At 36.1% G+C, this 27,362-nt stretch overlaps 1 protein-coding gene across 2 annotated transcripts in view; it reads right to left on the bottom strand.

The window, feature by feature from the left end:
* The window catches only part of GALNT1 (polypeptide N-acetylgalactosaminyltransferase 1), a 158,089-nt gene that overhangs the window by 28,627 nt on the left and 102,100 nt on the right, over nt 1-27,362 (bottom strand). For both annotated transcript variants that reach the window (XM_027868941.1, XM_027868942.1), the window contains exons 5-7: nt 9,422-9,629; nt 6,836-7,006; nt 5,243-5,360 (exon numbers count right to left, since the gene is read on the bottom strand). In XM_027868941.1, coding sequence (XP_027724742.1) covers nt 5,243-5,360; nt 6,836-7,006; nt 9,422-9,629 — 497 coding nt within the window. The remainder of the gene's footprint in view (nt 1-5,242; nt 5,361-6,835; nt 7,007-9,421; nt 9,630-27,362) is intronic.

The following is a 27,362-nucleotide window of genomic DNA, read 5'->3' as shown; positions in this document are numbered from 1 at the left end:
TTACAGATTTTACAGATATGTAAAATGAAGTTGATGTTAAATGACTGGCCTGGGGTCACTCCACTAGGGAGGCAGGATTTGAAGTCAGCTCTTCTGGATGCCAAGGACTCAGGAACATCCTACCAAATTCTCCATCAAACTGCCTACATCAACAGATATATAAAGTGTCCCAAAAGTCTTAGGGTGGTTTTAAGCTATTAGAGCTTAAAGATAGTTGAACAAAAGAGTTTGTCTCATTATGTGCCCAGGGGCACCAAGAAAAATAATTTTATGAGGGTACTTGATCATCTAAACTTGCTGTGACTAATTAAAAGCATAAACAAAAAAACCTATGAAAATAATAAAGGCTTACGTGCCAACAAACTGTGGTAGAGGATGAAGAAATACTTGAGAATGTGATGAGCTTTCTCACAACCGAGATAACAGTTATTCTGCTACTCATGTGAAGGTGGGGGATAGCTGACAATATAGGAAAATGTTAAAACATATGGTTCAGGATATAGAAATGAAACAGACTATTCAAGCATCGTACCTGTGTATTTTGAATATGAGCAAGGAACAACATTGCAAAAAATGAAAATGACTGTATTTTAAAATACAAGGAAAAATGGTTACAGATACAAAAGTCACATCTCATTTCTGCTAGTTAGAAGAAAGGTAAAAATCAACAAAAAATTAGAAGGGTAAAGTTGGAAGGAGATACCAGCAGCAAAAAGCAGCCAACATCTATGTAGTACTTACTATGTGCCAGGCACTGTACTAAGCACTTTAAAATAATTATCTCATTTGATGCTCACAACAACCCTGTGAGATAGATGTTATTGTTATTATCTTTATTATTATTATTCCCATTTTACATATGAGGAGACTAAGGTAAACAGAGGTTAAGTGATTTGCCAAAGGGTCACACAACTAGTAAGTGTGCAAAGTCACATTTGAACTCAAGTCTTCCTGACTCCAGTCTCAGCACTCTATTGAGCCACCTAAATGAGGTCACAATTAAAGAGATTTTGCAAGTCTAAATGATGCAAAAGAACCACCAAAACAAGGCTAGAACAACCTGAAAATCACCTTAGCCAGTAAACACTTTACATCCTTGCCACTTTAGAGACATGGAAGTTACAGGACAACATTCATTTAGTACAAGCTTACTTTCAAAACATAAAGGGAGAAAATGGCGGAAGAGCATGAGCAGTAGTACTTCATAGCATTACTTTCATCATCAGTGACAGTGGGACACTGGGGCACTGGCACATTAGTACATGATAATGATACTTAGAAAGTTAAACTGGAAAGAGTAGCTTGTACCTAACATGTTCGAGCACACCCAAAAGAAGTAAGTACTAGTGGCAACATAATTTTGAAGGCATTCAAGGATCATGTAACAGAGAAGAGGCAGGTTCCAAAGAGGAGAAAAATGAAGAGTAATCCCACAAGCATTTATTAAGCACTTACTATATGCAATGTACTGGAACAGGTGCTGGAATATGAAGACAAATGAAATTGTAATTATCTTCAAGGAGCTTTTATTTACACATGCAAATCAGTATGAAACAATTTCAGCTGGTTATGGTTGGAAGCACTAATGAGAAGGGGAATTGGGAAAACCTTCTTACAGGGCATATCACTTGAGTTAAGCCTTGGAGGGAGCTAGGGATTCCAAGAAATAAAGGTGAAGAAGGATATTCCAGACAAGGATCATAAACTGTACTAAGGTATAAGACAGTCAATGGAATGTCAGGTACAGGGAATTACAAGTAAATTAGTTTGGCCGGAAGGGAGAGTGTGTGGAATAAATCTGGGAAGACAGTAAAAGCAATGACTCAGATCCCCTTTCTCCTTTCCCCCCCAAAACAGAACAAAACAAAACAAACAAAAAAAATTCTACCACCTCTGGACTCAGAGAAACTGTATGATTTTAGGGAGGCCTGACCTCAAGAAGGTCACTTCTTTTTCTGTCTTGCTATCTTTACCTGGAGAACTCCAGAAAAATACTTAAAAATGCTCACAACATAGGCCATATCTATTTCCCCAAATGTGTGTAAATGGTTCCTTTTTACTTAGTACTGTAGGTCAGAAGAAGACAAAATGATTAGTCACACCTTGTTGAAGGATACTGAGGCAATCATTTGCTCTCCTGAGAATGACAGAGGAGGATGCTGTCTTCTTGGAGACATCCTGGAGCATGTCTCCAAGACATGACAGAAAACCTCTCATGATTTCTCCAACCAGATATACTGAAGCTTTTAAGGGCACAGATGGTATTATCAGCACTGCTAACAACAGAAGATAAGGGCTACTGAAGAGATGAGCACATTTAGAAAGAAATAGCTGGTATACAACTGGTACTGGTATTGAAGCATATGCAGAATATTAATACAGATTTAATTACAAATGCTCCTTAAAGGAACAAAGAATTTAAATAGGAGATTCAGTGTTCATGGTTAGGCCGTGCTAATATAATAAACATGACAGTACTATGAAAGTTAATTTATGATTCTAACAATAAACAATGTAAACAAATTCACTGGGGAAAACAAAAGATCTAGAATATGAAGACAAATAATGAAAAGAGGAAGAATGAAGGGGAAATACCAAGTCCAGACCTCAAGCTACATTATAAAGCAACAGTCATCAAAATCATTTGGTATTGGTTTAAAAATAAACAGGTGGACCTATGGAACAGACTAGACAAGGGAGAATCAGAAACAATGGAACTCAATCAATCAATCAAAAATATTTATTAAGCACCTACTATGTGCCAGGCACTGTGCTAAGTTCTAGGGATACAAAAAGAGGCAAAAGACAATCCCTGGCCTCAAGGAGTTTAAAATATAATGAGGAGTTAATATGCAAACAAATGTAAACAAAATAAGCTATATCCAGGATAAATAGGAAACAACAGGGGCAAGGCCCGTAATCAAGACAAATTGGGGAAGATTTCCTATAGAAAGTGGAATTTTAGTTGTGACTTAAAGGATATGTCTGAGAGGCAGCTGCAGATGAGAGATTGGAGGTCAGCAGAAAGAGCAGAATGGGTGGATTTAAGAGTCATCAGCAGAGAGATGGCAATTAAATCCATGGAAGCTGATGAGCTTAGCAAATTAAATAGTATAGAGGGAGAAGAGAAGGGGGCCCAGGACAGAACCTTGAGGGACAACTATGGACAGAGAGTGTGATGTGATCTGGTGGAGAGTTCAGCAAAGGAGGAAGACAAAGAATGGTCAAATAGGCAGAAGGAAAACAAGGAAAGAGTGGTGTCCTAAAAACCTAGAGAGAAGAGAGGGTGATCAATAGTGTCACAGACTGCAGAGAGGTCAGGGACAATGAGGACTGAAAAAAGGCCACTTTCATCTGAACTGGTCAAAAGGAGAAAGAGATACAGAACTGAGTACAGAAATAAAATTCACTCAACCAAATAATAGGAAAGAAAGGGTAGAAGCGGGAAGAAGGAATCTGAGGGAGGATAGATTAAGAGTGGGATTAGTCCTAAGCAAAACAAACTCTAACTAAGGATGCATAAAATATTTATAGTACTTTGAGATGGTAAAGAATGGGAATCTGAGGGGATGTACATAAATTATGGAATGAACAAATTATGGTATGTAAATGTGATGGAATAGTTTTGGGCTGATCTTTTATCAGACCAACCATGACTCCACAGGATTAATGATGAAACATGCTACCCACCTCATAATAGAGAGGTGAAGGATTCAAAATATAGAATAAGTCAAATTTTTTTAGACATAGCCTATGTGGAAATTTGTTTTGAGAAGGTGGATTTTGGCTGATTAAAATAAATGAAATATATATTTTTTAAAACTTACAATATGACATTTTGCTGACTGCATCAAGCCAAAGAATACTGCAAGGTATTATCAGTGAAATCCACAGCGGCTGGCAACCCACAATGGAAAATTCAAATGATTGAAAGATAAATGTCCAGAATATGACATATATTTGCAGGAGGCAGTCCTTTATGTTAACTTGTCAAATACTATCTATATCTTGGACAGGTTCTATGGGATAAGTAATGAGCTTGATGCAGAATTGAGTACTATAATAAAAAAGAACAGGCTGCATTGCATTTTGTAAACTGTCTTTTATTGATCCTAATCTATCTGTGCTTTCTGATGCAAATCTTTTCAACACCACTACTCTTCAAGTGATGGATATGAATGAGACACCACAATCTCTAAAGAATCAATATTGTAAATAATCCAATAGCAATGAGATTATATGGTAGGTTTAAGTTTAAGTTGCAGAATATTACCAATGAAGACAATGCCATCTAATTCTACTACTGCATTTTACAGATAAGGAAATTGAGGACTAGTGAATTGCTCAAGATCACAAAGTAGTTAGTAGCAGAGCTGGGTTATGAACATGGGTTTTCAGGCTTCAAATCTGTCACTCTTTGCATTGAACTGCACTGCATAAAAGACATTATCAATAATGTAGGTACTAAATAAATGTTCATTGAATTGAACATATGATTGTGAAAAATAACATGGACAGATCACATAGCAAAAGTGAGAGCTGAAAGACTGCCTTTGGAAATATACTGTTACCTACAAAATGATAAAAGACAGAGGAATGCCTTTATCATTGTTAGTTAAAGCCTTTGTGGAGTCTTTATTAGAGGCTGCACATGGACAATGAGCACATAGAACATAAAGGCATAGGTGGATGGCAATCTGACCTAGTGGAGAAAGCAGTCATGCTAATGAGATTCCAAATTCTATACTCTATTCTGTGTTTAATCCAACATGAAAACAAGTTTTTATGAATACATGAAACAAAATATTGATGAGTAGGAAATTCTAAACAAGATTGTCTCATATGTATTTTATAACCAAATTCATAAGACCAAAATTATATCTAAAATAATTTAGAATGAAAATATTTATTGACCTTTAACAGTACTGAACATATCAAAGAGAGATTTAATCAAGCCAAATAACATCCAAATAAAATTTTGTGGTAGCTCTCCCAGAGAATAAATACATTTTCTTAATATAAATGTTTTATGAAAGGAATAACTTCTATGTTTAAGCCTCTTTGAAAGTTTTGAAGACAAATGAGTAGCTTCTATCAATGAAAATAAAGTATCCTAACTGATCATTTCAAGACAGAATAATATAATATTTATTTACCTGCATTTGTAGTTAACTGGTTATTAAAACTAACTACCCATTTATTCCAAGTTTTGAAGAAGACTGACAAATAATAGATGACTTACCCTAAAGGAAATTTCTAGATTTTCTCCTCCCCAAATATCCATTCCAGCATCGTATGTCCCAATTTCTTGAAAGTAATGTCTGTCTATTGAAAAAAGGCCTCCTGCCATTGTAGGTGTCCTGAAAATTAATCACATTTTTAAACTTAAAGATCAGGTTTTGGCTTTAAAGCACAAGTTTGTAAATTTAAATATAATTGACCTTAAAAGTACAGTTAAATCCCGATTACTAGATGGTCCAAATATATTTTCACTAGCTTCATTAGTCATAACTATTGATCCCTTCCAGCTTAAGATCTGTTTTCACAAACAGGGAGAAGAAAGGAAAATAGCCTACAGTAAAAAGTAATCTTTCAGACTGTACACCTGGAAGACCATAGGAAAAACAAAGGATTCCATCTAATAAGGTAATAAAACAATAAAGTCACGTGGGAGCTGGGGTGTTCTTAATCATTACAAGGGCCAGGAACAATATGCCTTTTCCTAATTAGATCACATACTCAAAGAATAATGAGGTCATGTAACTTTTAACAACATCTAACTAACTTTATGAGTGATTAAAACAAATCAGTAAGTAATAAGTCAACATTCCAAACTGGTTTAAATTTCACATTAAACTTCACAGCAGAAATCCAAGTTTAGTTATTATTTTCATAGACTGACATAATTAAGGCAGGGTTTTCACTTAAGCAAAAAATGATTGCCTTTCACAAAAGAATAAACACAACTGTGATTTATTAATCTGCAAATCATTCATTTCTGTTATACATATAAGCCCTTAGGATAATCAAGAGAGAACGTGGAGGGAGGGAGAAGGAGAAAGCCAACCAACCAGGTCCACACACTTGAACCCTGGCTTAAGATGTAGTAAATATCAGGGAGGTAGTATTGCATTATGGAGAGAGCACTAAGCTAAGATTTAAAGTCCAGAGGCCTGGGCTTGATTCCCACCTCAGTTACTTATTAGCTGTGAGACCATGTTTAACTCTTCTAACCTCTGAACAGACAGTTTTATCATCTGTAAACTGGGGATAATATCAATGGCACTACCTAGGCTCTATAAACCTCAAATTCATGAGGAAGCAAAAGAATCCAATGGTATTTTCAACAATAATTTTCAAATGTACGGGACTTGTATTTTTTTCTATGAAATTTTCATGTAGTAATTTATAGAACAGAGGGAAACAATACTTCTTCTTTAAAAAACTGATAGGAAAAAAATTTTTTTTAACCTTCCTGTGATTTTACTGCTAAAGGGAATTCCCAGTGATGAGATTCTGTCAACTAATATAGATGCACTTGCTTTGCAACCTTTTTTCTTAGAGAATTGTTTGGACAGTGAGAGGGTCACACAGCCAGTAAGTATCAGAAATAGAATTTGAACTCAGGTCTCCCTGACTCTGAAGCCAGCTCTCTATCCACGATATCATACTGCCTCTTCATAAAAAATATGAATCTTAAATATAAGCTTTAAAATCTCACGTTTTTATTTTCTTAATTTTAACCTTTCTGGTACTATTTGTAAAATGTTTTAATCTCCTGAAAGCAACATGTAAGGAAAATTTTTAAACAACAGAAAGAGTCATTTCACTATACCTGACAGGAAGTGTTCTATCACCTTTCCTTCTGTCCATTTCCCTCTGGGGAACAGGATACCAGCGGAAATTCAACTTCCAATTGAATCCGCCATACGTCATATCAGAGCCTGCCATGTACTCAAAAGTATCATCACTGATGACATCAATGATAGGACACACAACTGTTCTCCTAAAGAAACAAATCAAAACCAATCAGATAGTGTGACACATGCTGTAAGAACACACACTATAAAAAAAATATATATAAAACGTCTCCTGTGTACAATGAGTATCTAAGTTATGACAGGAATTGGTCCTTTGGGAGAATAATCATCCTAGCATGATTATTGGAGAGAAGACACTTGACCTTATCCTCTATACTGTTGATTCACTATGGCCAAATCAATTTTTTGATGTCTCCAGTTTGAAGTCACAAAAGTACTGCTTGTTATTCATTTACTCAGCAGATACTTAAGTGCCTGTGACAGAGCTTGCAGGGTAAAAAGCAGTCAGGAGACACAGTCTTTGCCCTTGAAATGATATTCTTGGCTGGGGAAGCAAAACAAACAGACATGAAATATCTGGAGAACAACATAAGGCAATAATGCTAATCTACAGTAGATTTGAAATATCACATTTCAAAGAAGAGAAGACTGGAATGGAAACAGCCAGGAGGTGGTTCTTGAAGGTTTCAGAATTAGACTGGCAAAGAATGAGGAAGATGGTCCAGGCAAAGCTAATACCTCGAAGCAGAGAAGAGAGATTAAGCATGACATATAATAGGGGATATGGATAAAATAGCTACCTTAACTCTGCTTGAGGTAACTAAAACAACAAAGAATATATGTACAGAAATGGCACCAGCAATACTAACTCTGAGGCTAATTTAGTTACAAAAGTCTCCTCTTTTTGGTGCTCCTTTTCAACCACCTATGACACATGCTATGCTATTACCCACTTTAGATGGGTCACTTACAGAAGCATCACAGAATATAAACCAAGCAGGCCCTACACTGCAAAGAGCCTACAAAAAAGGTAGAAATTCACTAATTTTTCAATGGAAAAAGAGTCAATTTTTATGTTTTATTTGGGGGGTCTAAATCTTTAAAATCTTTAAAAACTATAGGAAAAGTGGACATGCATGGCTCCTTGGCAGCAGGGACCATTTCTTTCATTTGTATCTGTATTCCTTATGTCCAATATAGTGCTTGGTACATAGTAAGTGCATAATAAATAATTGTTGATTGATTGCTATGTACATATACTAAGTAATGTTAAAATACATAGTTCAATGAGATAAAAAAAATTATCTGTACAAATAAACATTTCCAAGTCTTAAAGTAAGTTACCCTAAGTTTTAAAGAAATTTTTCTTTTAGTTAAGTAAAAATTTAATAATAATTGAAAACCATGCCATAATAATAGTTATGCACTCCTTTAGGCTACTCACTACTTTTTCTATAAAATGCATAATACTTGTAAAATTTTTAAAAATTGGAGATGAGCAAAAATATTTGTGAACCTGAAGGTTAAAAGACATTTTATTTGCAGGACTACATTAAAAGCAGTGTGGATTAAAAAATATTCATCATCTAAATTATTTTTTTTTTATTTTTGCATTTTTTGGCTCAGAAACATAACAAAAACTCTCTGTACATTAAGTACTTTATTTGTTACTTCATCAGCTATATAAGTACTCTCCTATTAGGTTTAGAATAGAATGGTTTTGGAGTTGCAGCCAAATACAATTTTATACAATGTCCTGACTATATGGCTAAGAATAGTTTAAATGTATGAAAATATACAATTCTCCCCAGAATTTTATACCTAGGTTACTGAATACCTTTCACAAGAACTAAGACAGGATAAGAATGATTAGAGATCTGGGGAAGGGATAGAGGAAATGGAGGTTAACTAAGGGTGGGTGGGATAGACATAGGCAGCAATATCCAACTTTTGGAAGAAAATTATGGATTAATTTTACATTTAACATTTACAAGTCTAGTTCTAACATGCTATAAAGGCAATTTTCTAAATCAACTAGCAGGCTTATTAAGTGCCAATTAAAAAAAAAGTTTTAATATTGTTTAATTCTTGTGATACAGCTTACTTTAAAATAATTATTTTCTTTTCCTTTTCCCTTTCTCATTTCTTTCTCTTCATGATTTTCCATTACATTCTTTCTGGTTTTGCCTTCCAATGCTAGGAAAGGAAGCTCTAAAAATTTCCTATCTCTCAGGTAGTCTTCCTGAATTACATCAATAAGCATGAACGTGAAATAGAGGAAAGCCAACTGATGTCCAAGTTAAGAAATTTTACTTTGTCTCAACCAAGCTACCAAAGTAGAAAGGAGGGAGGCTACGATTAACTTTCCAGGTAGGAGGACGTAACTTTTTAAAAGCGAGTATTACTGGAAAAAGTACTTTATAAATAAGGAAGGAAATCTGATTTATACCCAAAATAATACAGAACATATCTACCCAAACAAACTCAGGAAAAACATTTATCATGTCATTTACTCTATGTAGAGAAGTAAAGACTACCACATTATATAAGATGAATGCACTAAAATCAGCCTGAAAGAGTATTAGTTTCCAGATAATTACCTGTCAACTTTGATTCTTGCCAAGAGTGGTTCCAGCCATCCTACTGTACACTCACAATGAGCATCCAAGAAGGTGATGACCTGGCCTTTAGAAACAGCAGCTCCCTTTAATCTGGCTCTGATCAGTCCAGAACGCTGCTCCATTCGAATTACATGAACTGGGACTTTCAATTTCCTTACATAACTCTCCAGAGGTCTCTTTAAAAAGTCTGAAAAGAAAAATAACAAAAATTAGGCATAAAAAGCTGGATTAGCTGCAGCTTGAATGCTAGGGAAAGTCTGATTTACCCTTATTTGGTAATTTGGTTTACCCTTTGAGTTTGGGGGAGGGAGAAGGGAGTACAAGAGAAGGAAACAAATAAAACTGAAAGGATGTTTTATACTATGTCTGAGCTTTCTTGAAAATCCCATTAAGTAGGGGCAGCTAGGCGGTGCAGTGGATAGAACTGGCCCTAGACTCAGGAGGACCTGAGTTCAAATCCCACCTTAGACACTTCCTAGCTATGTGATCCTAGGTAAGTTACTTAATCCCTATTGCCCCCCTCCCCTCCAAAAAAGAAAAGATAAGAGAAAATTCCATTAAGTAAAAGGAGCTTACACTCTATTCAGAGACACAGAGAGCACATCTATAACAATATACAGGTATGAGGTGGTGAGTGAGGAAGGGCATTAGCAGATGGAGGAATCCGAGAGGTAACAAGCACAAGCAGGCAATCATGTGTCTTTAAGAATAAAGAGGGGAATCTCAAGATGATAAAGGACCTTAGAGGTTACCTAGCCCAGTCTGTATTTAAACAAGAATCCCCTTTACAACATCTAGCATCTTCTTGAAGACCTCTACTGATGAGTAATTCCACTGCCTCATTTTACTTTTTTGGATCGTTCTAACTGGCAAGGAGTTTTTTCTTACATTGAAATAAAAACAAACTCTACAAATTCCACCTACTAATCCCAATTATATCCTATGAGGTCAAGCATAAGTCAAATCCCTCTTCTATATGAGGTCATTAAAAAATACTTGAATATAGATATCATGTTCCTTTTAAGTCTTTTCAATTCTAAACTAAATATAATTAGTCACTTAAGCTGAAGCTCATATGGCATGGTCTCCAGCCCTCTTACCACCTTGGTGGTCTAGACATGTTCCAGCAGGTCAATACCCTTCTTAAATTATGGTACCTAGAAGTGAAAAGAACACTCCTGATATGGTGAATATGACAAAGTACAACAAGACTATGATCCTTCATTGGTCTGGATACCACGTCTCTCTAGTGCAAACTAAGAATGCATGAGTAACTAAGAGTAAAGCAAGAATTTATTTAAGCATCTATTACAGGGAACAGTGGTGGGGATATAGACAAAAATCAAACTGCTGATGTCATGCATGATAATGTCAATAGTCCTTCTCTTCCTCCCATTTCTCAACTGGGAAAAATTCTTCCCATAATATAAGCTGAATCACCTAAAGATTCTTTTATTTCTCTTGGGGAGGGGGGTGTTTGCAACATGTACATATATAAGTAAATAAATACAGGATAACTGGGGTAGGGGAGGCAGTAGCAGCCACAGAAATCAGTAGAATGTGGCATTTGAGCTGAACTTTTAAGAAAAGTAGGAATTTGAGAGGCAAAAGTGAGGAAGACTCACATTCCAGGCATGAGGGACATCCAGGTCAAAGACATGGAAACAGAAGAGGGAGGGTTGTGTGTGAGGAACAAGAAAGCCAGTTTGGTTGGACCACAGAGTACAAGAATGGAAGTAATTTAGATGAGCCCTGGAATGATAGAATGGAGTAGAGTTATAAAGGATTTTTTAAAAATACATAATTGGGGGCAGCTAAGTGGAGCAGTGGATAGAGCACCGGCCCTGAACTCAGGAAGACCCGAGTTCAAATCCGGCCTCAGATCAAACACTTGGCACTTACTGGCTGTGTGACCTTGGGCAAGTCACTTAACCCCAACTGCCTGAAAATAATAAAAAAAAACCCCACAAAATAAAAATACATAATTGGAGGAAATATGAAGTTGTTTTTGTTTTTAAAATAGGGGATGAGTGAAAATAAAGGTGTAATTTTTTTTTTCCTGTCCATGTTCACAGACTTCCTGAAATCCATTCACGGATGGTAGGTTAAGAATACCTATACTAGTTCTGGGGGCCAAGATGGCAGAGTAAGCAGTAAATTGCTGTCACACCCCCACACTGACCTCTGAAAAACCCAGAAAGTACTGCCAGAGGAAAAATTCTGGAACAGCAGAGCCAGTGGAAAAGATGGAGTGGAGCAGTCTTTTAGCCCAGGAAATTTTGAAGATGGGCAAGAAAGGTCCTCAGATAAAAAGGGAGTGCATTCCAGAACAGGAGGCATCCCAGCAAGCCAGCAACAAGCCCCACCTCAGCAAACCAGTGGGAGGTCCTAAGCCCCTGGGTGCTACAGCAAGCAAATGCCAACACCAGGACCCCCCACATGCCTTAGCATAGCCAGATTCCAGCTTGTAGAACTACCAAATGCACTGGCACAGCCCTGCGTGGGCAAGTGTCCTCCAGCAGCAGACCTCCACATGCTAACAGCTGGAACTCCACATGCTAGCGGTCAAACCTCCACGTACTTCAACACAGCTCTGGGTGAGTAGGTGTCCTCCAGCTTCTGGACCACCCCATGCTCCAACACAGCCCCAGGCTGGCATCCTCCAGTGGCCAGACTTCTACCTCCTTCAGTGTAGCCCCAGGGAAATGCAGAAAAAACCCACCTAGCCTCAGCACATGCCAAACACCACCACTAGGTCCCCTAGCTCAGCACCAGGTAAGCTGACACCTATAGCCTCCAGCTGTCAGCACCTGAGGCCCCAGCACACAAAGCCAGTGACCAGGCTCCTGGCCCCTAGCACAAGAAGCTTGGGAAAGTGCCCTCTGGGTCCCAGAAGCACAGCTCAACTTTAAATGCCTGGAAATACGCAAACAAGATGAGCAAAAAAGCAAAAATGAACATTGACCATATACAGCTTCTATAGGGACAGGGAAGATCAAAACACAAACTCAGAAGTGGACAACATTGTCAATATACCTACATCTGAAACATCAAAGGGGAATATAAATTGGTCTCAAGCCCACAAAGCCTTCTTGGAAGAGCTCAAGAAGGATTTTTAAAAGCCAAATAAGACAGGTAGAAAAAAATGGAAAAAGAAATGAGAAGTATGCAAGAAAGAGTCAACAGCTTGGAAAAGGAAGGACAAAAATTGACTCAAGAAAATAATTCCTTAAAAAAAAAAAAACAATTGGCCAAATGGAAAAGGAAGTAGAAAAGCTAACTGAAGAAAGCAACTTCTTAAAAATTAGAGTTAGGCAAGTGGAAGCTAATGACTTTATGAGAAATCAAAATCAAAAGAATGAAAAAATGGAAAAAAAATTAAAATACTTCATTGGAAAAACAACTGACCTGGAAAATAAATCCAGGAGAGATAATTTAAGAATTATTGGTCTACCTGAAAGCCATAATCAAAAAGAGAGCCTGGACAGCATCTTCCAAGAAATTATCAAGGAAAACTACACTGATATCCTAGAACCAGAGGGTAAAAAAATCATTGAAAGAATCCACCAATCATCTCCTAAAAAAAATTCCAAAATGAAAATTCCAAGGAATATTGTAGCCAAATTCCAGAATTATTAGGTCAAGGAGAAAATACTGCAAGCACACAGAAAGAAACAATTTAAATAGCATGGGACCACAGTCAGGATTACACAGGGCCTACCAGCTTCTACATTAAAGGATCAGAGGGCTTGGAATATGATATTCCGGAAGGCAAAGGAACTTGGATTACAACCAAGAATCAACTACCCAGCAAAACTGAGCATAATCTTTCAGGGGAGGATATGGATATTCAATGAAAGCAAGGACTTTCAATAATTCCTGATGAAAAACAAAACAAAACAAAAATCCAGAGCTGAAAAGAAAATCTGATCTTCAAATACAAGATTCAAGAGAAGCATAAAAAGATAAACTAGAAAGGAAAAAAACAACCCATGTTATTCAATAAGGTTAAACTAGTTACATCCCTACATGATACTTGTAACTCTTGAGAACTGTATCTTTATTATGACATTTAGAAGGAATATATTTAGACAGAGGATGGGGGTATAAGTTGACTTTGATGTGATGATAAAAAAATAATTAAGGGATAAAAAAAGGATTATACTGGGAGAAGAGGAAAGGAGGAGGCAGAAATGGGTAAATTATATCACATAAAGAGGTGCAAAGACCTATTACAGTAGAGGAAATGAAGAGAGGGAAGAGAGCATTGTTAGAGCCTTATTCTCATTGGATTTGGATCAAAGAGTAACAGAAGTGGATATCAGAGAGGATTAAAAACCAGAATCCTATAATATGTTGTTTACAAGAAACATATCTGAAGCAGAGAGATACACACTGAATAAAGGTAAAAGGCCAGAGAAGAATATATTATGCTTCAGCTGAAGTAAAAAAAGCAGGGGTAGCAATCCTGATCTCAGACAAAGCAAAAGCAAAAATAGATCTAATTAAAAGAGACAAGGAAGGAAACTACATCCTGCTAAAAGGTACCACAATGAAGTAATATCAATGCTAAACATAAATGCACCAAGTGGTATAGCACCCAAATTCTTAGAGAAGAAGTTAAGTGAATTACAGGACAAAATAGATAGCAAAATTATACTAGTGAGGGACCTCAACCTCCTCCTGTCAGAACTAGATAAATCTAACCACAAAATAAACAGGAAAGAAGTTAAGGAGGTGAACAGAATGGGGATAGAAAGGAATTATATCTTTTTCTCAGTGGTACATGGCATCTACACAAAAACTGACCATGTACTAGGGCAGGGGTGAAGAACCTGCTGTCTCGAGGTCACATGTGACCTTCAAGGTCCTTGGGTACAGCCTTTTAATTGAATCCAACTTTTACAGAACAAATCTTTCTATTAAGGGGATTTGATCTGTGAAGTTTGGATTCAGTCAAAGGGCTGCACTTGAGGACCTAGAGGGCCACATGTGGCCTTGAGGCTGCGGGTTCCCCACCCTTGTACTAGGGCTTAAAAACTCACAATACAATGCACAAAGGCAGAAATATTAAATGCATCCTCTTCAGATCATGATGCAATAAAAATTACATGTAATAAAGGGCCATGGAAAGATAGACAAAAAATTAACTGGAAACTAAATAATCTAGTCTTAAGAATAAGTGGGTCAAACAACAAATCATAGAAATAATCAATAACTTCATCCAAGAGAATGACAACAATGAGACAACATACCAAAACTTACAGGATGCAGTTCTTAGGAGAAATTTTATATCTCTAAATGCTTACATTGAATAAAATAAAGAAAGAAGAGATAAATGAATTGGACATGCAACTAAAAAAGCTAGAAAAAGAACAAATCAAAAACCAAATTAGAAATTCTGAAAACCAAAGGAGAGACTAATAAATTGAAATTAAAACTACTGAACTAATAAATAAAACTAAGATCTGGTTAAACAACAGCTACAAAATAGATAAACCTTTTATTAATTTGATTTAAAAAAAAAAAGGAAACCAAATTACCAGTATCAAAATGAAAAGGGTGAATTCACCACCAATGAAGAGGAAATTAAAACAATAATTATGAGTTATTTTGCCCAATTGTATAACAATAAATATGACACTCTAAGTGAAATGGATGAATATTTACAAAAATATAAATTGCCCAAATTAACAGAAGAGGAAAAAAATATATATAAATAACCCCATTTTAGAAAAAGAAATTGAACAAGCCATTAATGAACTCCCTAAGAAAAAATCTCCAGGGTCAGATGAATTTACAAGTGAATTCTATCAAACATTTAAAGAACAATTAATTACAATAATATATAAAGTATTTGAGAAAATAGGCGAAGGAGTTTTGCCAAATTCTTTTTATGATACAAATTTGGTGCTGACACCTAAACCAGAAAGAGCCAAAACAGAGAAAGAATTATAGACCAATTTCCCTAACAAATATTGATGCAAAATGTTTAAATAAAATATTAGTAAAGAGATTACAGCAACTTATCACAAGGATAATACACTATGACCAGGTAGGATTTATACCAGGAATGCAGGGCTCATTCAACATTAGGAAAACTATCAGCATAACTGGCCATATCAATAGCAAAACCAACAGAAATCATATTATCTTAATAGATGCAGAAAAAGCTTTTGACAAAATACAATACCCATTTGTATTAAATATACTACAGAACATAGAAATAAATGGCGTTTCCCTTAAAATGATAAGTAGCATCTATCTAAAACCATCAGCAAGCATTATATGTAATGGGGATAAGCTAGAAGCATTTCCAATAAGATCAGGGGTGAAACATGGATGTCCATTATCACCACTGTTATTCAATACTGTACTAGAAATGTTAGCTTTAGCAATAAACGAAGAAAAAGAAATTTGAAGGAATTAGAATAGGCATTAAAGAAACAAAGTTATCACTCTTTGCAGATGATATGATGGCATACTTAGAAAATCCTAAAGAATCAACTAAAAAACTACTTGAAATAATTGACAACTTGCTGTAGAATATTAAAAAAAAACAAAATCATTGCCATTTCTATAATTACTAATAAAGCCCAGCAGCAAGAGATAGAAAGAAAAATTCCATTTAAAGTAACTGTAGACAATATAAAATATTTGGGAGTCTACCCCGCCAAGACAAACTCAGAAACTACATGAACACAATCACAAAACACTTTTCAAACAAATAAAATCAAATCTAAATAAATGGAAAAATATCAGTTGCTCACGAGTAGGTCAAGCTAATATAATAAAAATGACAATTCTACCTCAATTAATTTACTTATTCGGTGCCATACCAATCAAACTACTAAAAAATTATTTTATAGAGCTAGGAAAAAGTAATAACAAAACTCACCTGGAAGAACAAAAGGTTAAGAATATCAATGGAATTAATGAAAAGAAATGCAAGGAAAGGTGACTTAAGTCATAACATATCTAAAACTGTATTATAAAGCAGCAATCATCAAAACTACTTGGTATTGGCTAAGAAAAAGAGTGGTGGATCAATGAAATACGTTAGGTACACAAGACACAGTAGTCAATTACTATAGTAATCTACTGTTTGACAAACCCAAAAACTCTAGCTTCTGGGATAAGAACTCACTATCTGACAAAAACGGCTAGGAAAGCTGAAAAATAATATGGCAGAAACTAGGCACAGACCAACATCTTATACCATATACCAACACAAGGTCAAAATGCGTACATCATTTAGACATAAAAGGTGATACTATCAGCAAATTAGGAGAGCAAGGAAGAGTTTACCTGTCAGCTCTATAGAGAAGGGAAGAATTTATGACCAAACAAGAGATAGAGAACATTAAGAAATACAAAATGGATAATTTTGATTACATTAAATTAAAAAGGTTTTGCACAAAGCCAATGTAACCAAGATTAGAAAGGAAGCAGAAAGCAGGGAAACAATTTTTACATACAGTGTCCCTGATAAAGGCCTCATTTCTCAAATAGATAAAGAACAGAGTCAATTTATAAGAACACAAGCCATTCCCCAATTCACAAATGATCAAAGGATATGAACAGGCAGTTTTCACATGGAGAAATTAAAGCTATCTACAGTCATATGAAAAAATGCTCTAATTCACTACTGATTACAGAAATGCAAATCAAAACAACTCTGAGGTATCACACCACACCTATCAGATTGGCTAACATGACAAAACAGGAAAATAATAAATGCTAGAGAAGATGCGGAAAAATTGGAATACTAATGCATTGTTGGTGGAGCTGTAAACTGATCCAACCATTCTGGGGAGCAATTTGGAACTATGCCCAAAAGGCTATAAAACAGTGCATATTCTTTGATCTAGTAATACCACTACTAGGTCTGTATCCCAAAAAGATCATAAAAAAAAAAGAGAGAAAAGGACTCACATGTACAAAAAATATTTATAACAGCTCTTTCTGCGGTGGTGAAGATTTGGAAATTGAGGAGATGCCCATCAACAGGGCAATGGCTGAACAAGTTGTGGTATATGAATGTAATGGAATATTATCGCTCCATAAGAAATGGTGAGCAAGTGGATTTCAGAAAAACCTGGAAAGACTTACATGAACTGATGTTGAGTGAAGTGAGCAGAACCAGGAAAACATTGTACACAGTAACAGTCACATTGTGCAATGACCAACTTTGATAGATTTAGCTTTTCTCAGCAATGCAAAGATCTAAGACAACTCCAAAAGACTCATGATGGAAAATGCTATCCACACCTAAAAAAAGAACTATAGAGTCTGAATGTAGATTGAAGTATACCATTTTCTCTCTTTTGTTTTCTTTCTCATGGTTTTTCCCTTTTGTTCTGATTCTTCTTTCACAATATGACTAATGTGTAAATATGTTTAATATGACTGTACATGTACAGTCTATATCAGATTGCATGTTGTCTTGGGGAGGGGAGGGAGGAGGAAAAATTTAAAACTCAAAATCTTATAAAAGTGAACGCTGAAAACTAAAAATAAGTAAACCAAATTTTGAAAATGCTTCACTGGCCAAAGAGGAATATAAGATATGTATACTAGACAAGAAGCTCCAGATGGGCTGGGACCAGGTTTTATATAAACTTTTTAATCTCTCCCAGCACCTAGTATAGTGCTAGTATAGTACAGTATAGTTCTGTACACAATAATAAGTTAACTATTGGATTTGTTGAAGGACTCATATTCTGGCTTTCTTTTTCATAACTATCAAAGTGAGTGTTCTGAAATCCTATCAGTAAAGTAACCAGAGAACGTAGCCTCTACTGTCTCTATCACTCTGATGATAGGACTTAACAAGGGCGGAATCTTTCACCTTCATGTGAAAAGTAAAGTAGTTTTTCAAACTTGTTTCTTTTTTCCAAATGTCAGCATCAGTGAATGAATTTCCAGCCACCAGAAGAGAAATCCATTTTTGAGAAGTTCAGTTAATACCAAACCATTAGCAACTAATATTTTTGCTGTACTGTTTAATGACAGACCAAACCTAGAGCAGTGAAATTTTTTTTGTTTATTTTTTGTATATAAATTCCCATTTCTGACCGCAGTATGCAATTAGGGTAGAAAACAAGAAAATTTAGGTTAAGGAAAGAAATTTACATAGAGAAAGTTAAGGCCATTATTTAGTGAATCTATTATGCTAAAGTTACTTGATTATGAGCCTCCCTTTAAAAAAATCAATTAAACTAAGAGTTCATCAAGCTCAGAAAAAGGAGCTGGACAGTAGATCTCACAGAAAAGCATTAACTCTAAGAAAATGGGAAAAGGTAATAACTCCTACCAAAAGCCCACCTAACTTTAAGATCAGAAGGAAAAACACTGACCTAGTAAAATTTCTTCTACTTCATTTGAGTCAAGCAATGAAGAAAAACTACAATAGGATAGGGTATAAGGAAGAGAGAGAAGATAGAAGGTTAAGGAAGAGATGATGTGGTATGTATACATAGTAACCTGTTTAGATTAGTCTCAATTCCTCATTAATATCCTAACCTATAAAGCTTGATGGGTAACACCTTTGGAGGAACAAAAGAAAAAGAACAGAAAATAATAAAGAAAAAAAAAGTAGAAATAGAAGAGCTATGAATTTTTAAAATTGCCTTCAAAACCAGGTTACAAAAGACACAAATTCAGCCTTATTACTTTTTTATTCTTGACCTCCCCTGCAAAAAGAACCAGCTTGTAAGAAGCTCGATTACTTTATTTACGAGACTCTGAATGGATTTTGGTTATTTAAAAAAAATTAAATCCAGTCCCAAGGGATAAATGCTATCAGTGAAGATATTCAAAAGAAGGTGACACAGATGCTAAAACCAATTTCAAAATAAGTTCCAAAAATTTGTACGATGGCATATATAGCATTATATGGTGTTTCCTTTGAAGGGGATGCAATTAATTTCCATTGTATAAGTTCTGGTATATTCAGCAAGAAACCAATCTATTGGGGCAGCTAGGTGGTGCAGTGGATAGAGCACCGACCTTGGACCTGAGTTCAAATCCAGCCTCAGACACATAACACTAGCTGTGTGACTCTGAGCAAGTCACTCAACCCCAATTGCCTCACCAAAAAACAAAACAAAACAAACAACAATATATTAACTTTATAATCATAACTTATATTACAACCTTAATAGAATATGAAATTCACAGTGATAGGGGACTAGACCCAGTCTAAAAGTATTTTACTAACTGGAAGTCCTAGAAAGAATTTATCTTGACACTGCCTCACTCATACTGCAGTCCTACTACCTAGAGTACTAAGGGATTCAAGCATAGCAAGGCTTGAATAACCATGCCCTGATTATCTAAAGAATAGATATCAAATGCTATTAAGCTGGAAGATAACATTTGTCTAGTTTTCTTGGAATTGTTGAAGGTAAATGACAAAGGGCAATGGAATGGTATAAGGTAAGCAGGCTGCAGCATCTGCCCCACTACTTCCTCTTTTCTCTCCATCTATACCACCTGGTTTGGAGGAGTTAATACCCTTAGCTATGCAACTTCATCCTAAAGCTAAGCTCTCCAAATTGGTAAATGAATGCAAACTTACCTAACTCACTATATCTAGTCAGTCCCCATGCTTCACATTCATCCACTTTGAATACCTTGCCATATGTCTTGTTGCAACCTGCTTACTACTCAGCTGCCATCTCCCCCTTTCTACCTTGAGGAACAGTAATCCAATCAAAATCACTGATTCTGGAAAGGGTATGACAGTCAATTTGCCTATAGCTCCACTTACCATTCCTGTGATTCCCCAGAACAAAACTTCCATCCCTGGCTACGAACTCTGTTTATGTGTTCCCTCTCTATTAGAATGTATGCTCCTTGAAAACAGTGACTACTTAACTTTTGTATCTGTATCTCCAGTGCCTTGCATGATATAGGACACATAGCAGACACTTAATCACTTTTTCATTCACTCATTCAAATATCATGATGTCAATAATCCTTCTCTAACTCCCATGTCTCAAATGGGAAAAATTTCTTCCCATAATATAAGCTATATAATTAAACATTATCATCTCAAAAAACTAAAAAATATCAATTACCTCAAGGGGCATGAAAAAGCATGCATCAATTTTAAGTGGACTGCAGCACATGACCCCAGATGACTGGCTTGTGGAAAATAGCTACAAATGCCAATAATGAGGACATGATAACTCATCATGGAGCAAAGTTGAAGGATGACAGTCCTAGGGTTGTCTTGGTATCCATGAACTATTAAAAGACTCAGAGGAAAGCCTTTAACATGCTGAGTAGAGCCTCAGAGGATGTAATGAGGATTTGACAAGAACCACACAAGATAAGGAACCATGGACAGAGTATGACCTCTACTTCTGTCACCCCCATATTGATGGACTCACGGATCTATGCAGCATCTGAAGCTCTTGATCTCCCCCTTTTAGCTACCTCTAACAATTATTTTTAAAGGAGCTAAAAAGTCACAGTACAACTTCAATTTATGCCTTCCCCTCAACTGGGTGAATGTTAGAGACTGTACTAAGGTTATAGGTAAAAGGAAAACAAAAAAAAAACCAAACCAAGCTGTATTCACACTCACAGCTTAATTAATTTGAAGTCTTGATATAGAGGATAGTTCAGAAGTTTATAAGCTCTTAACCTTACCTTTTTTGAAAAGGATACATACAGACAAGAATACCAAAAGTGACAGAAGAAGAATATAACACGCTTAAGTTTCATATTATGTCATAAATTCACTATCTTTTGATAGATTTTGATTAGAAATATATATTGAATGTTGAGTGAGTACAATGTATTTACAATGTACTGTATTAAGCAGGAATTACCTAATTGATAGATCCTCATTATTTACCAGTAAATTTGCTTATTCACCAATATATCATACCACTTGGAGTTCTAGAAAAGCTTTTAGTTCAGTAGATTTTCACAGAAATCAGATTAATCAGGAAAAGGGCAAATTTCTCTATACCCCATTACTGACAACCCTTTTGTAAATTCTTTAGCTTCCAATTCAATTCTTTATTTTTTTCAATCAATGAAAATTCCCTCTACCCCTCCCAGTTCTACCCCCACCTCCCACTAAGAAAGAAAAACATTACATTACAAAAACAAAAACAAAAACAAAACCCAAATCCCCACAATGGCCACGTCTGCCCAAAATATGTCTCAATCTGCTACAGTCTGAGTCCATTGTATCTCTCTCAGCAGGTTGGTAGCATGTTTCATCATAAATCCTCTGGGATTGTATTCGGTCATTGAATTGGTCAGAGTTCTTATGTCTTTCAAAGTTGTTTATCTTTACAATATTCTTGTCACTGTATAAATTGGTTTCACTCACCTCAATTTGCAACAGTTCATATAAATTTCTCTGAAACCATCCGCTTCATCTTTTCTAACAGCATAACAGTATTATATCATGTTTACATACTATAACTTGTTCAACCATTCCCCAAATGATGGGTAGCCTATAAGATTCCAATTCTTTGCTATAAATAGTTTTGCAAATCCTCAAAGTTTGTTTCCTTTGGACTAAAAACCTCTCTTAATCTACCTCCTCTTCTATTCCCCTCTTTTTCTTCTCCCCTTTCTCTCCTATTTTCCTGCTGAATGAAAGTATTTTTGTGCCTAACTCTGTGTGTATGTGCATTCTTCCCTCCCTTGCTCAGTTCTAATGAGTAGGGGTTCAAGTGTCAGTTGCTTCCCCAACACTCATCTCCTTGTGTATACAGATTTCTACCCGAGCACACTGATTATGTGAAATAATTTCTTTATTTTCCTCTCACCCCCCAAACAAATCATTCTTCTTCCCTCCCTTTCCCTTCTTTTTATTAGACTACCTCTATGATCCCTGATGATAAATTCTGATCAGGATACATGTATCATTTCCTCATAAGAGAATTTAAAGAGTTTATCATTGTTTGGTCCCTCTCTTTTCATAGGAATGCATGTAGCTCACTCCTGACCCTGACCCTCTCCCCAGTGCCCACAAATAGCTTAGTCCATCTTCCTATGCTGACCTAGGCTGGTAAAATAACTCACTGATTTTTTTTTTTAATTTTCTCATCAGAATTCTGTTTGCTGTGTTTTCTAATTCATCTGGAGGATCTGGGGCGGCGGTGGGGGGCAGGGGGGAGTAGTACACCATGTTTCTTCCTACTACTCCACCATCTTGGCTCTTGCTTCGGAGTTGTTTAAATTTATATTTCACTGATTATGAGTGATTTAGAGAATTTTTTCATAATGCTATTGACAACTCTTTTGATTTAAGGATTCAGTGATTACGTAAGGAAAGGATTACGTAAGAGAAGACTTGATCTCAGAGACAATAGTGGCGAGAAGTGACAGAACTACACCACTTGAGAAATAAGGTCTAACTTCAGAGAAAAAAATGTTTTACTGATAAGTCTGAATTTCTCGAAAGAATGAACTGAATCATCCTTGCCAGCTGTTACAATAGGTTACTAAGCAGGTTGGATCACCAGGAAGTAGGAAAAGAATAGTAATTACAAATTATAACTGCAGAACCAAGCAGATATTTCTGGCAGGAAGCTAGGTTTAAGCAAAAAAAGTGTTTTGTTTTGAAGTACTGGGAGAGCAAAGGAAAACAGGTGGTTAACCTATGGATTCTAAACAAAGAGGTCTGCCTCTAAGCCAAGGTCATTCTGGCTCCACAAATGGGTTCTAACTTTAGAGAACAGAGGAAGTCCAATTTCCTTGTAACTGAATGAGCGTTGTGTGAAAGCTATAAAGAAGTATTCTTTTAGAAACTGGATGACAAGAATGTACCCAGAAGAAACAAAGAGCTGTTAGAATATTATTCTTTCCTTCAACAACTCCCCATAGAAAGATTGAGATCTCAATTTTCCCAGGAGAGAAAGAGTTAGTAAAGGACAAGGTTAATGTGAAAATCTCCATTAACATGCAAGGTTTTTACATACTTTGAGGAAGAATTAGGGTGATTTATGAGAATAATTTTGTTTTATATGATTCTAGTGAAAAAAAAAATGATGCTTGTCAGTTAGAAACTTGAGTTTGGAAAACCTTTCCAGGAAAGAAACATTTTAAGGCAAATATGCAATCAGATTTTCTACTACTGGGAAGAAGAAAGTAAAAAGTATTAGATGCAACTTGACTGACTAAATGCTGAAGATCATATTGACATGATGATAGCAGGTAAACAATGGTACTAAGGCAAGGGCACAGACTGTCGATGCCTCGTTTTCTGTGGTAAGCTTTTCTGGTGTTGGAACCACCAGGACAACCTGATGATGTTCAGCTAGCTGGCAAGGAAAAACTACACTGCTGATGACTTCAACTTGCCAGCTGGACTAGTAGAAGTCACCAAGTTTTAGAATAAATTTTCCTCCCTGCCTTTGCAGTTTTATGAGACCTTGTGAATGAGAGGGACTGAAGGGAAGTCTATCTGAATACCTAAAGCTGACCAAAGCTAGGCATTTCTTAGGTCTTGCGTTCTCTGAAAGGCTTCTCAAGGAGTTTCAAGTCAGTTTAAATTTTAACTTAAGCCATGATCTGAATCCCAAATTTCTATCTTTGGACAAGGTCATCCATTGTCTTTTATTCCAGGGACAGTGTGGATCTATGACCTGGCAGACCAAAGAATCTACTATTCTACTGTCCACTTCTACTAATGTGCCTTTAATTTTAACTGATTCCACATAAAGGATTAAAATGTTCTTTCATCTGCCATATCTATTTGACAATTTTTATGGTAGTTATGATGGTCTTTCTATGAAAAAGTTAAGATGGAAGGTCTCTCTCTGCTAAGTGAAATCAGATACGTAAGTCCTCAAAGCAGAATGTGTACTCTCCCCAATCAACAGGAAAATATTCACAGACATATACTTGATGTGAGGAACGAGAAACAGGGAGGTGATTTCGAAATGTCTAACACTCTAAACTGCCCTTGAGACTTGTTAAGACAGACAGATGAATAAATAGGGTTGAAAGTTTTGGTACCACAAGGCTTAGGAAAGCATAATGGATGCCTTGTGGGGCCAGGAAGGAGATCCCCTGATGCTGTTATGAAGCCTAGAAGATGGAGTGAGCACAGGGCTGAGATCTGGGGGGTAACTAAATTGTCTGGTTCATTGTACTAAGATTCGGGTAATAGAGTTTGGAAAAAAAAATTTCTTTTATTTTGGGTTTAGCTTTGCCTCCATCTTCAATTTTTGAGAGAGAATAATTTGGGGCTAGCAATTTGGGATCATTAGAAACCTGGGGATGAAAAGATGAAAACATTCTAGGTGGCATGCAGCCTAGTAAATCCTCTTCATTATTAACCAACTATAATGAGAATTGACAAGATTTGTCGAGCTACAACAACCATGAATGTTTTGTGAAGAGCCTTAAGATACAACACAGGCCAAGGGGGAGGGCAGAAAGCAGTGGCTGATACCTAAATTCTAGAAGAACAGAAGTACAGAGTATGCATCTTCTAGATTAGCAGTTCTTGGCTTGGGATCCAAATATAAATTTCCCATCTGTGACCCTGAATGGGGCGAAAAAATTACTCTTTATTTCACTAACCTTCAACTTAGCATTTCCTTCAATTATTTAAAAACACTGTTCTGAGAAGGGAACCATGACTTTAAAAAAAAAAAAAGTTAAGAACACTTACTCTAGGTCTAGGTCACAAAAACCAAACCTCCAATTAGAGGGAATGCTTGCACATAGATACCCAATGTAAAACATCTCTCAACTATGAGAAATGTCATGCCTTGAGATATCAGGTGGGTCCAGACTCTATAAATTCCCAAGAAACTATAAATAGAAAGAAAAAAAAAAGCCCAAATCTCTCAGGCTTTATGCTAGAATTACTGTGGAAGAAATTGGCCTCTGTAAGCTTGGCTTCTAAGTTTCCAGAAGAAGCAAGGACTTTAGTTAGCTTTCTTTTGGGGCCAGAGCCATAAAACATGACTAGGTTACATTAAACATGACAGATTATATTAAAGATATGGGCTACAGTTTCTACTGACCTTTCTGGTTGGGGCTTAGGATTCCAGTTTCCTTGATCTCTTTGGTTCCATTTGCCTGAATTTTAGTGTCACAGAATGGTGGGCTGACTCACTCTATGCTTTAGGAGAAAAAGTGGTTAGACTTTCCCTGAAAGAATCCCTATGGACCCCATGGAACAGAGATAAAGACTGAACCTCCAACTCAATTTTCTTGGGGGAAAAAAGAGTATTTCAAGAGAATCTGATCTAATTTGTTTGAGTTCAATGTGGTGACACATTTAAATAGAACTCTATAGTCACAGCCATCATTCTAATTTCTAAATCATCCTCAGGGAATGGGGATATGAAGACTGAAAGGATATAAAGAGCTTAATAATATTACTGACTTAGGGCTCCACTTAACAATAAGACTAATCTAGAATTAGACTGATTAAGGAGCAAAAATGCTACCACATGTTCTATTTCAAAAGATAAACAAGAAGGTTTTGTCAGTAAATGTTTCCATGACATATCTTTTTTCATGGGACAGAATTTTTCCCAGTAAGAAGTGGAAACAAAAGAAAGGGTTTTATTAAAGGCAAAAGTCCAAACCTCAGTTTCTACATCAAAAGAAAATTTCTACCTTAGCTCAGAGACGAAATAAATGTATCCCTTACTTAAGGATACTCTTCTTGAATAAGGATAGGTATAGGAAAGGGACATCAAGTACAAAGTAATACAAAAGAAGTTTTCCTTCTTAGGTTAACAACCAAACCCTCAGACTCTGAGGTACTGCTGGGTCTGGGGCACAGAAAAATGATTCGTGCTTTCCTATAGGAGGAAGAATTGTATCCTCTCCCAGAAAGAAAGATAATTCATCTGCTCCAGAAGAATTCGGCCGAAATTAACCTATCTTTTACTTGCTTAAATTATACTTCCTTCCTTGTAACGAGATAAGGAATCTGGGGTCGGCTCTGAACCGGTGCCAGTAGCTACCAAAGGTAAATTATCACAGAGTTCTAGGAAGGTATTTGTATTAGCCTCTGACTGAATTATTATAAAGAGAGAAATGGAGAACTGATACACCTACAGATTCACCTCAATACAAGAGATAAGAATAGAGGAGCTGACACACTGCTGTCTGAACAGGACATATCTTAAGAGAGAAAAACCACTAAAGGAGCAGCTAGGTGGCGTAGTGGATAGAGCACCAGCCCTGAAGTCAGGAGGACCTGAGTTCAAATCCAGCCTCAGACCAAACACTTGACACTTACTAGCTATGTGACCCTGGACAAGTCACTTAACCCCAATTGCCTTAAAAAAAAAAAAAGGAGAGAGAGAGAGAGAGAAAGAGAGAGAAAACCACTGGATCAAATCATTTTCAAAGCACCAAAGGATATATTACAATAAACCTACTGTCCTAGCGCCAGGGATGATTCCACTCCATCTTTGGGAAAAAAGTTAAATTATACACTCCTCAGAAACAGAAGCTAAAATAAACATAAAACTAAAATATACACAAGCCTCATGTAAATATATATTTCCATATACCATTGCTTTAGGGTTATAGATTAAAAAGGGCTAATGTTCTTAGACAAGGATTTAATATTTTTAAGTGCCTGACAAGTACAAGGAACTATGCTCAACAGTGGGATAAAAATACAAAGAATGAAACTATCCCTAAAGTAGTTCACATTCTAATGGGGGAGACAATATGATTCCACATGTTATACACAAGCAAAATCATAATAAATATATACAAAATAAATACAAATAGTTAAATACATGGCTATGAGGGACAGCATTAGTAGGAAGGGGGAAGCAGTAAAGGCTTCATCTGGAAGGTATGTGAGCTGCTTCTTGAAGAAAAAAAGGAATTTTATGAGGTGGAGGTGAAGGAGTGCATTTTAGGAAAACAGTATAAAGGAATGGAGACAGCAGGAAGACTG

Source organism: Vombatus ursinus, unplaced genomic scaffold (genome assembly GCF_900497805.2).
Source record: "Vombatus ursinus unplaced genomic scaffold, bare-nosed wombat genome assembly UNPS02014791.1, whole genome shotgun sequence".
Taxonomy (NCBI): Eukaryota; Metazoa; Chordata; class Mammalia; order Diprotodontia; family Vombatidae; genus Vombatus; species Vombatus ursinus.
The sequence above is the reverse complement of the archived record's forward strand: the minus strand, read 5'-3'. Positions and strand labels throughout refer to the sequence as shown.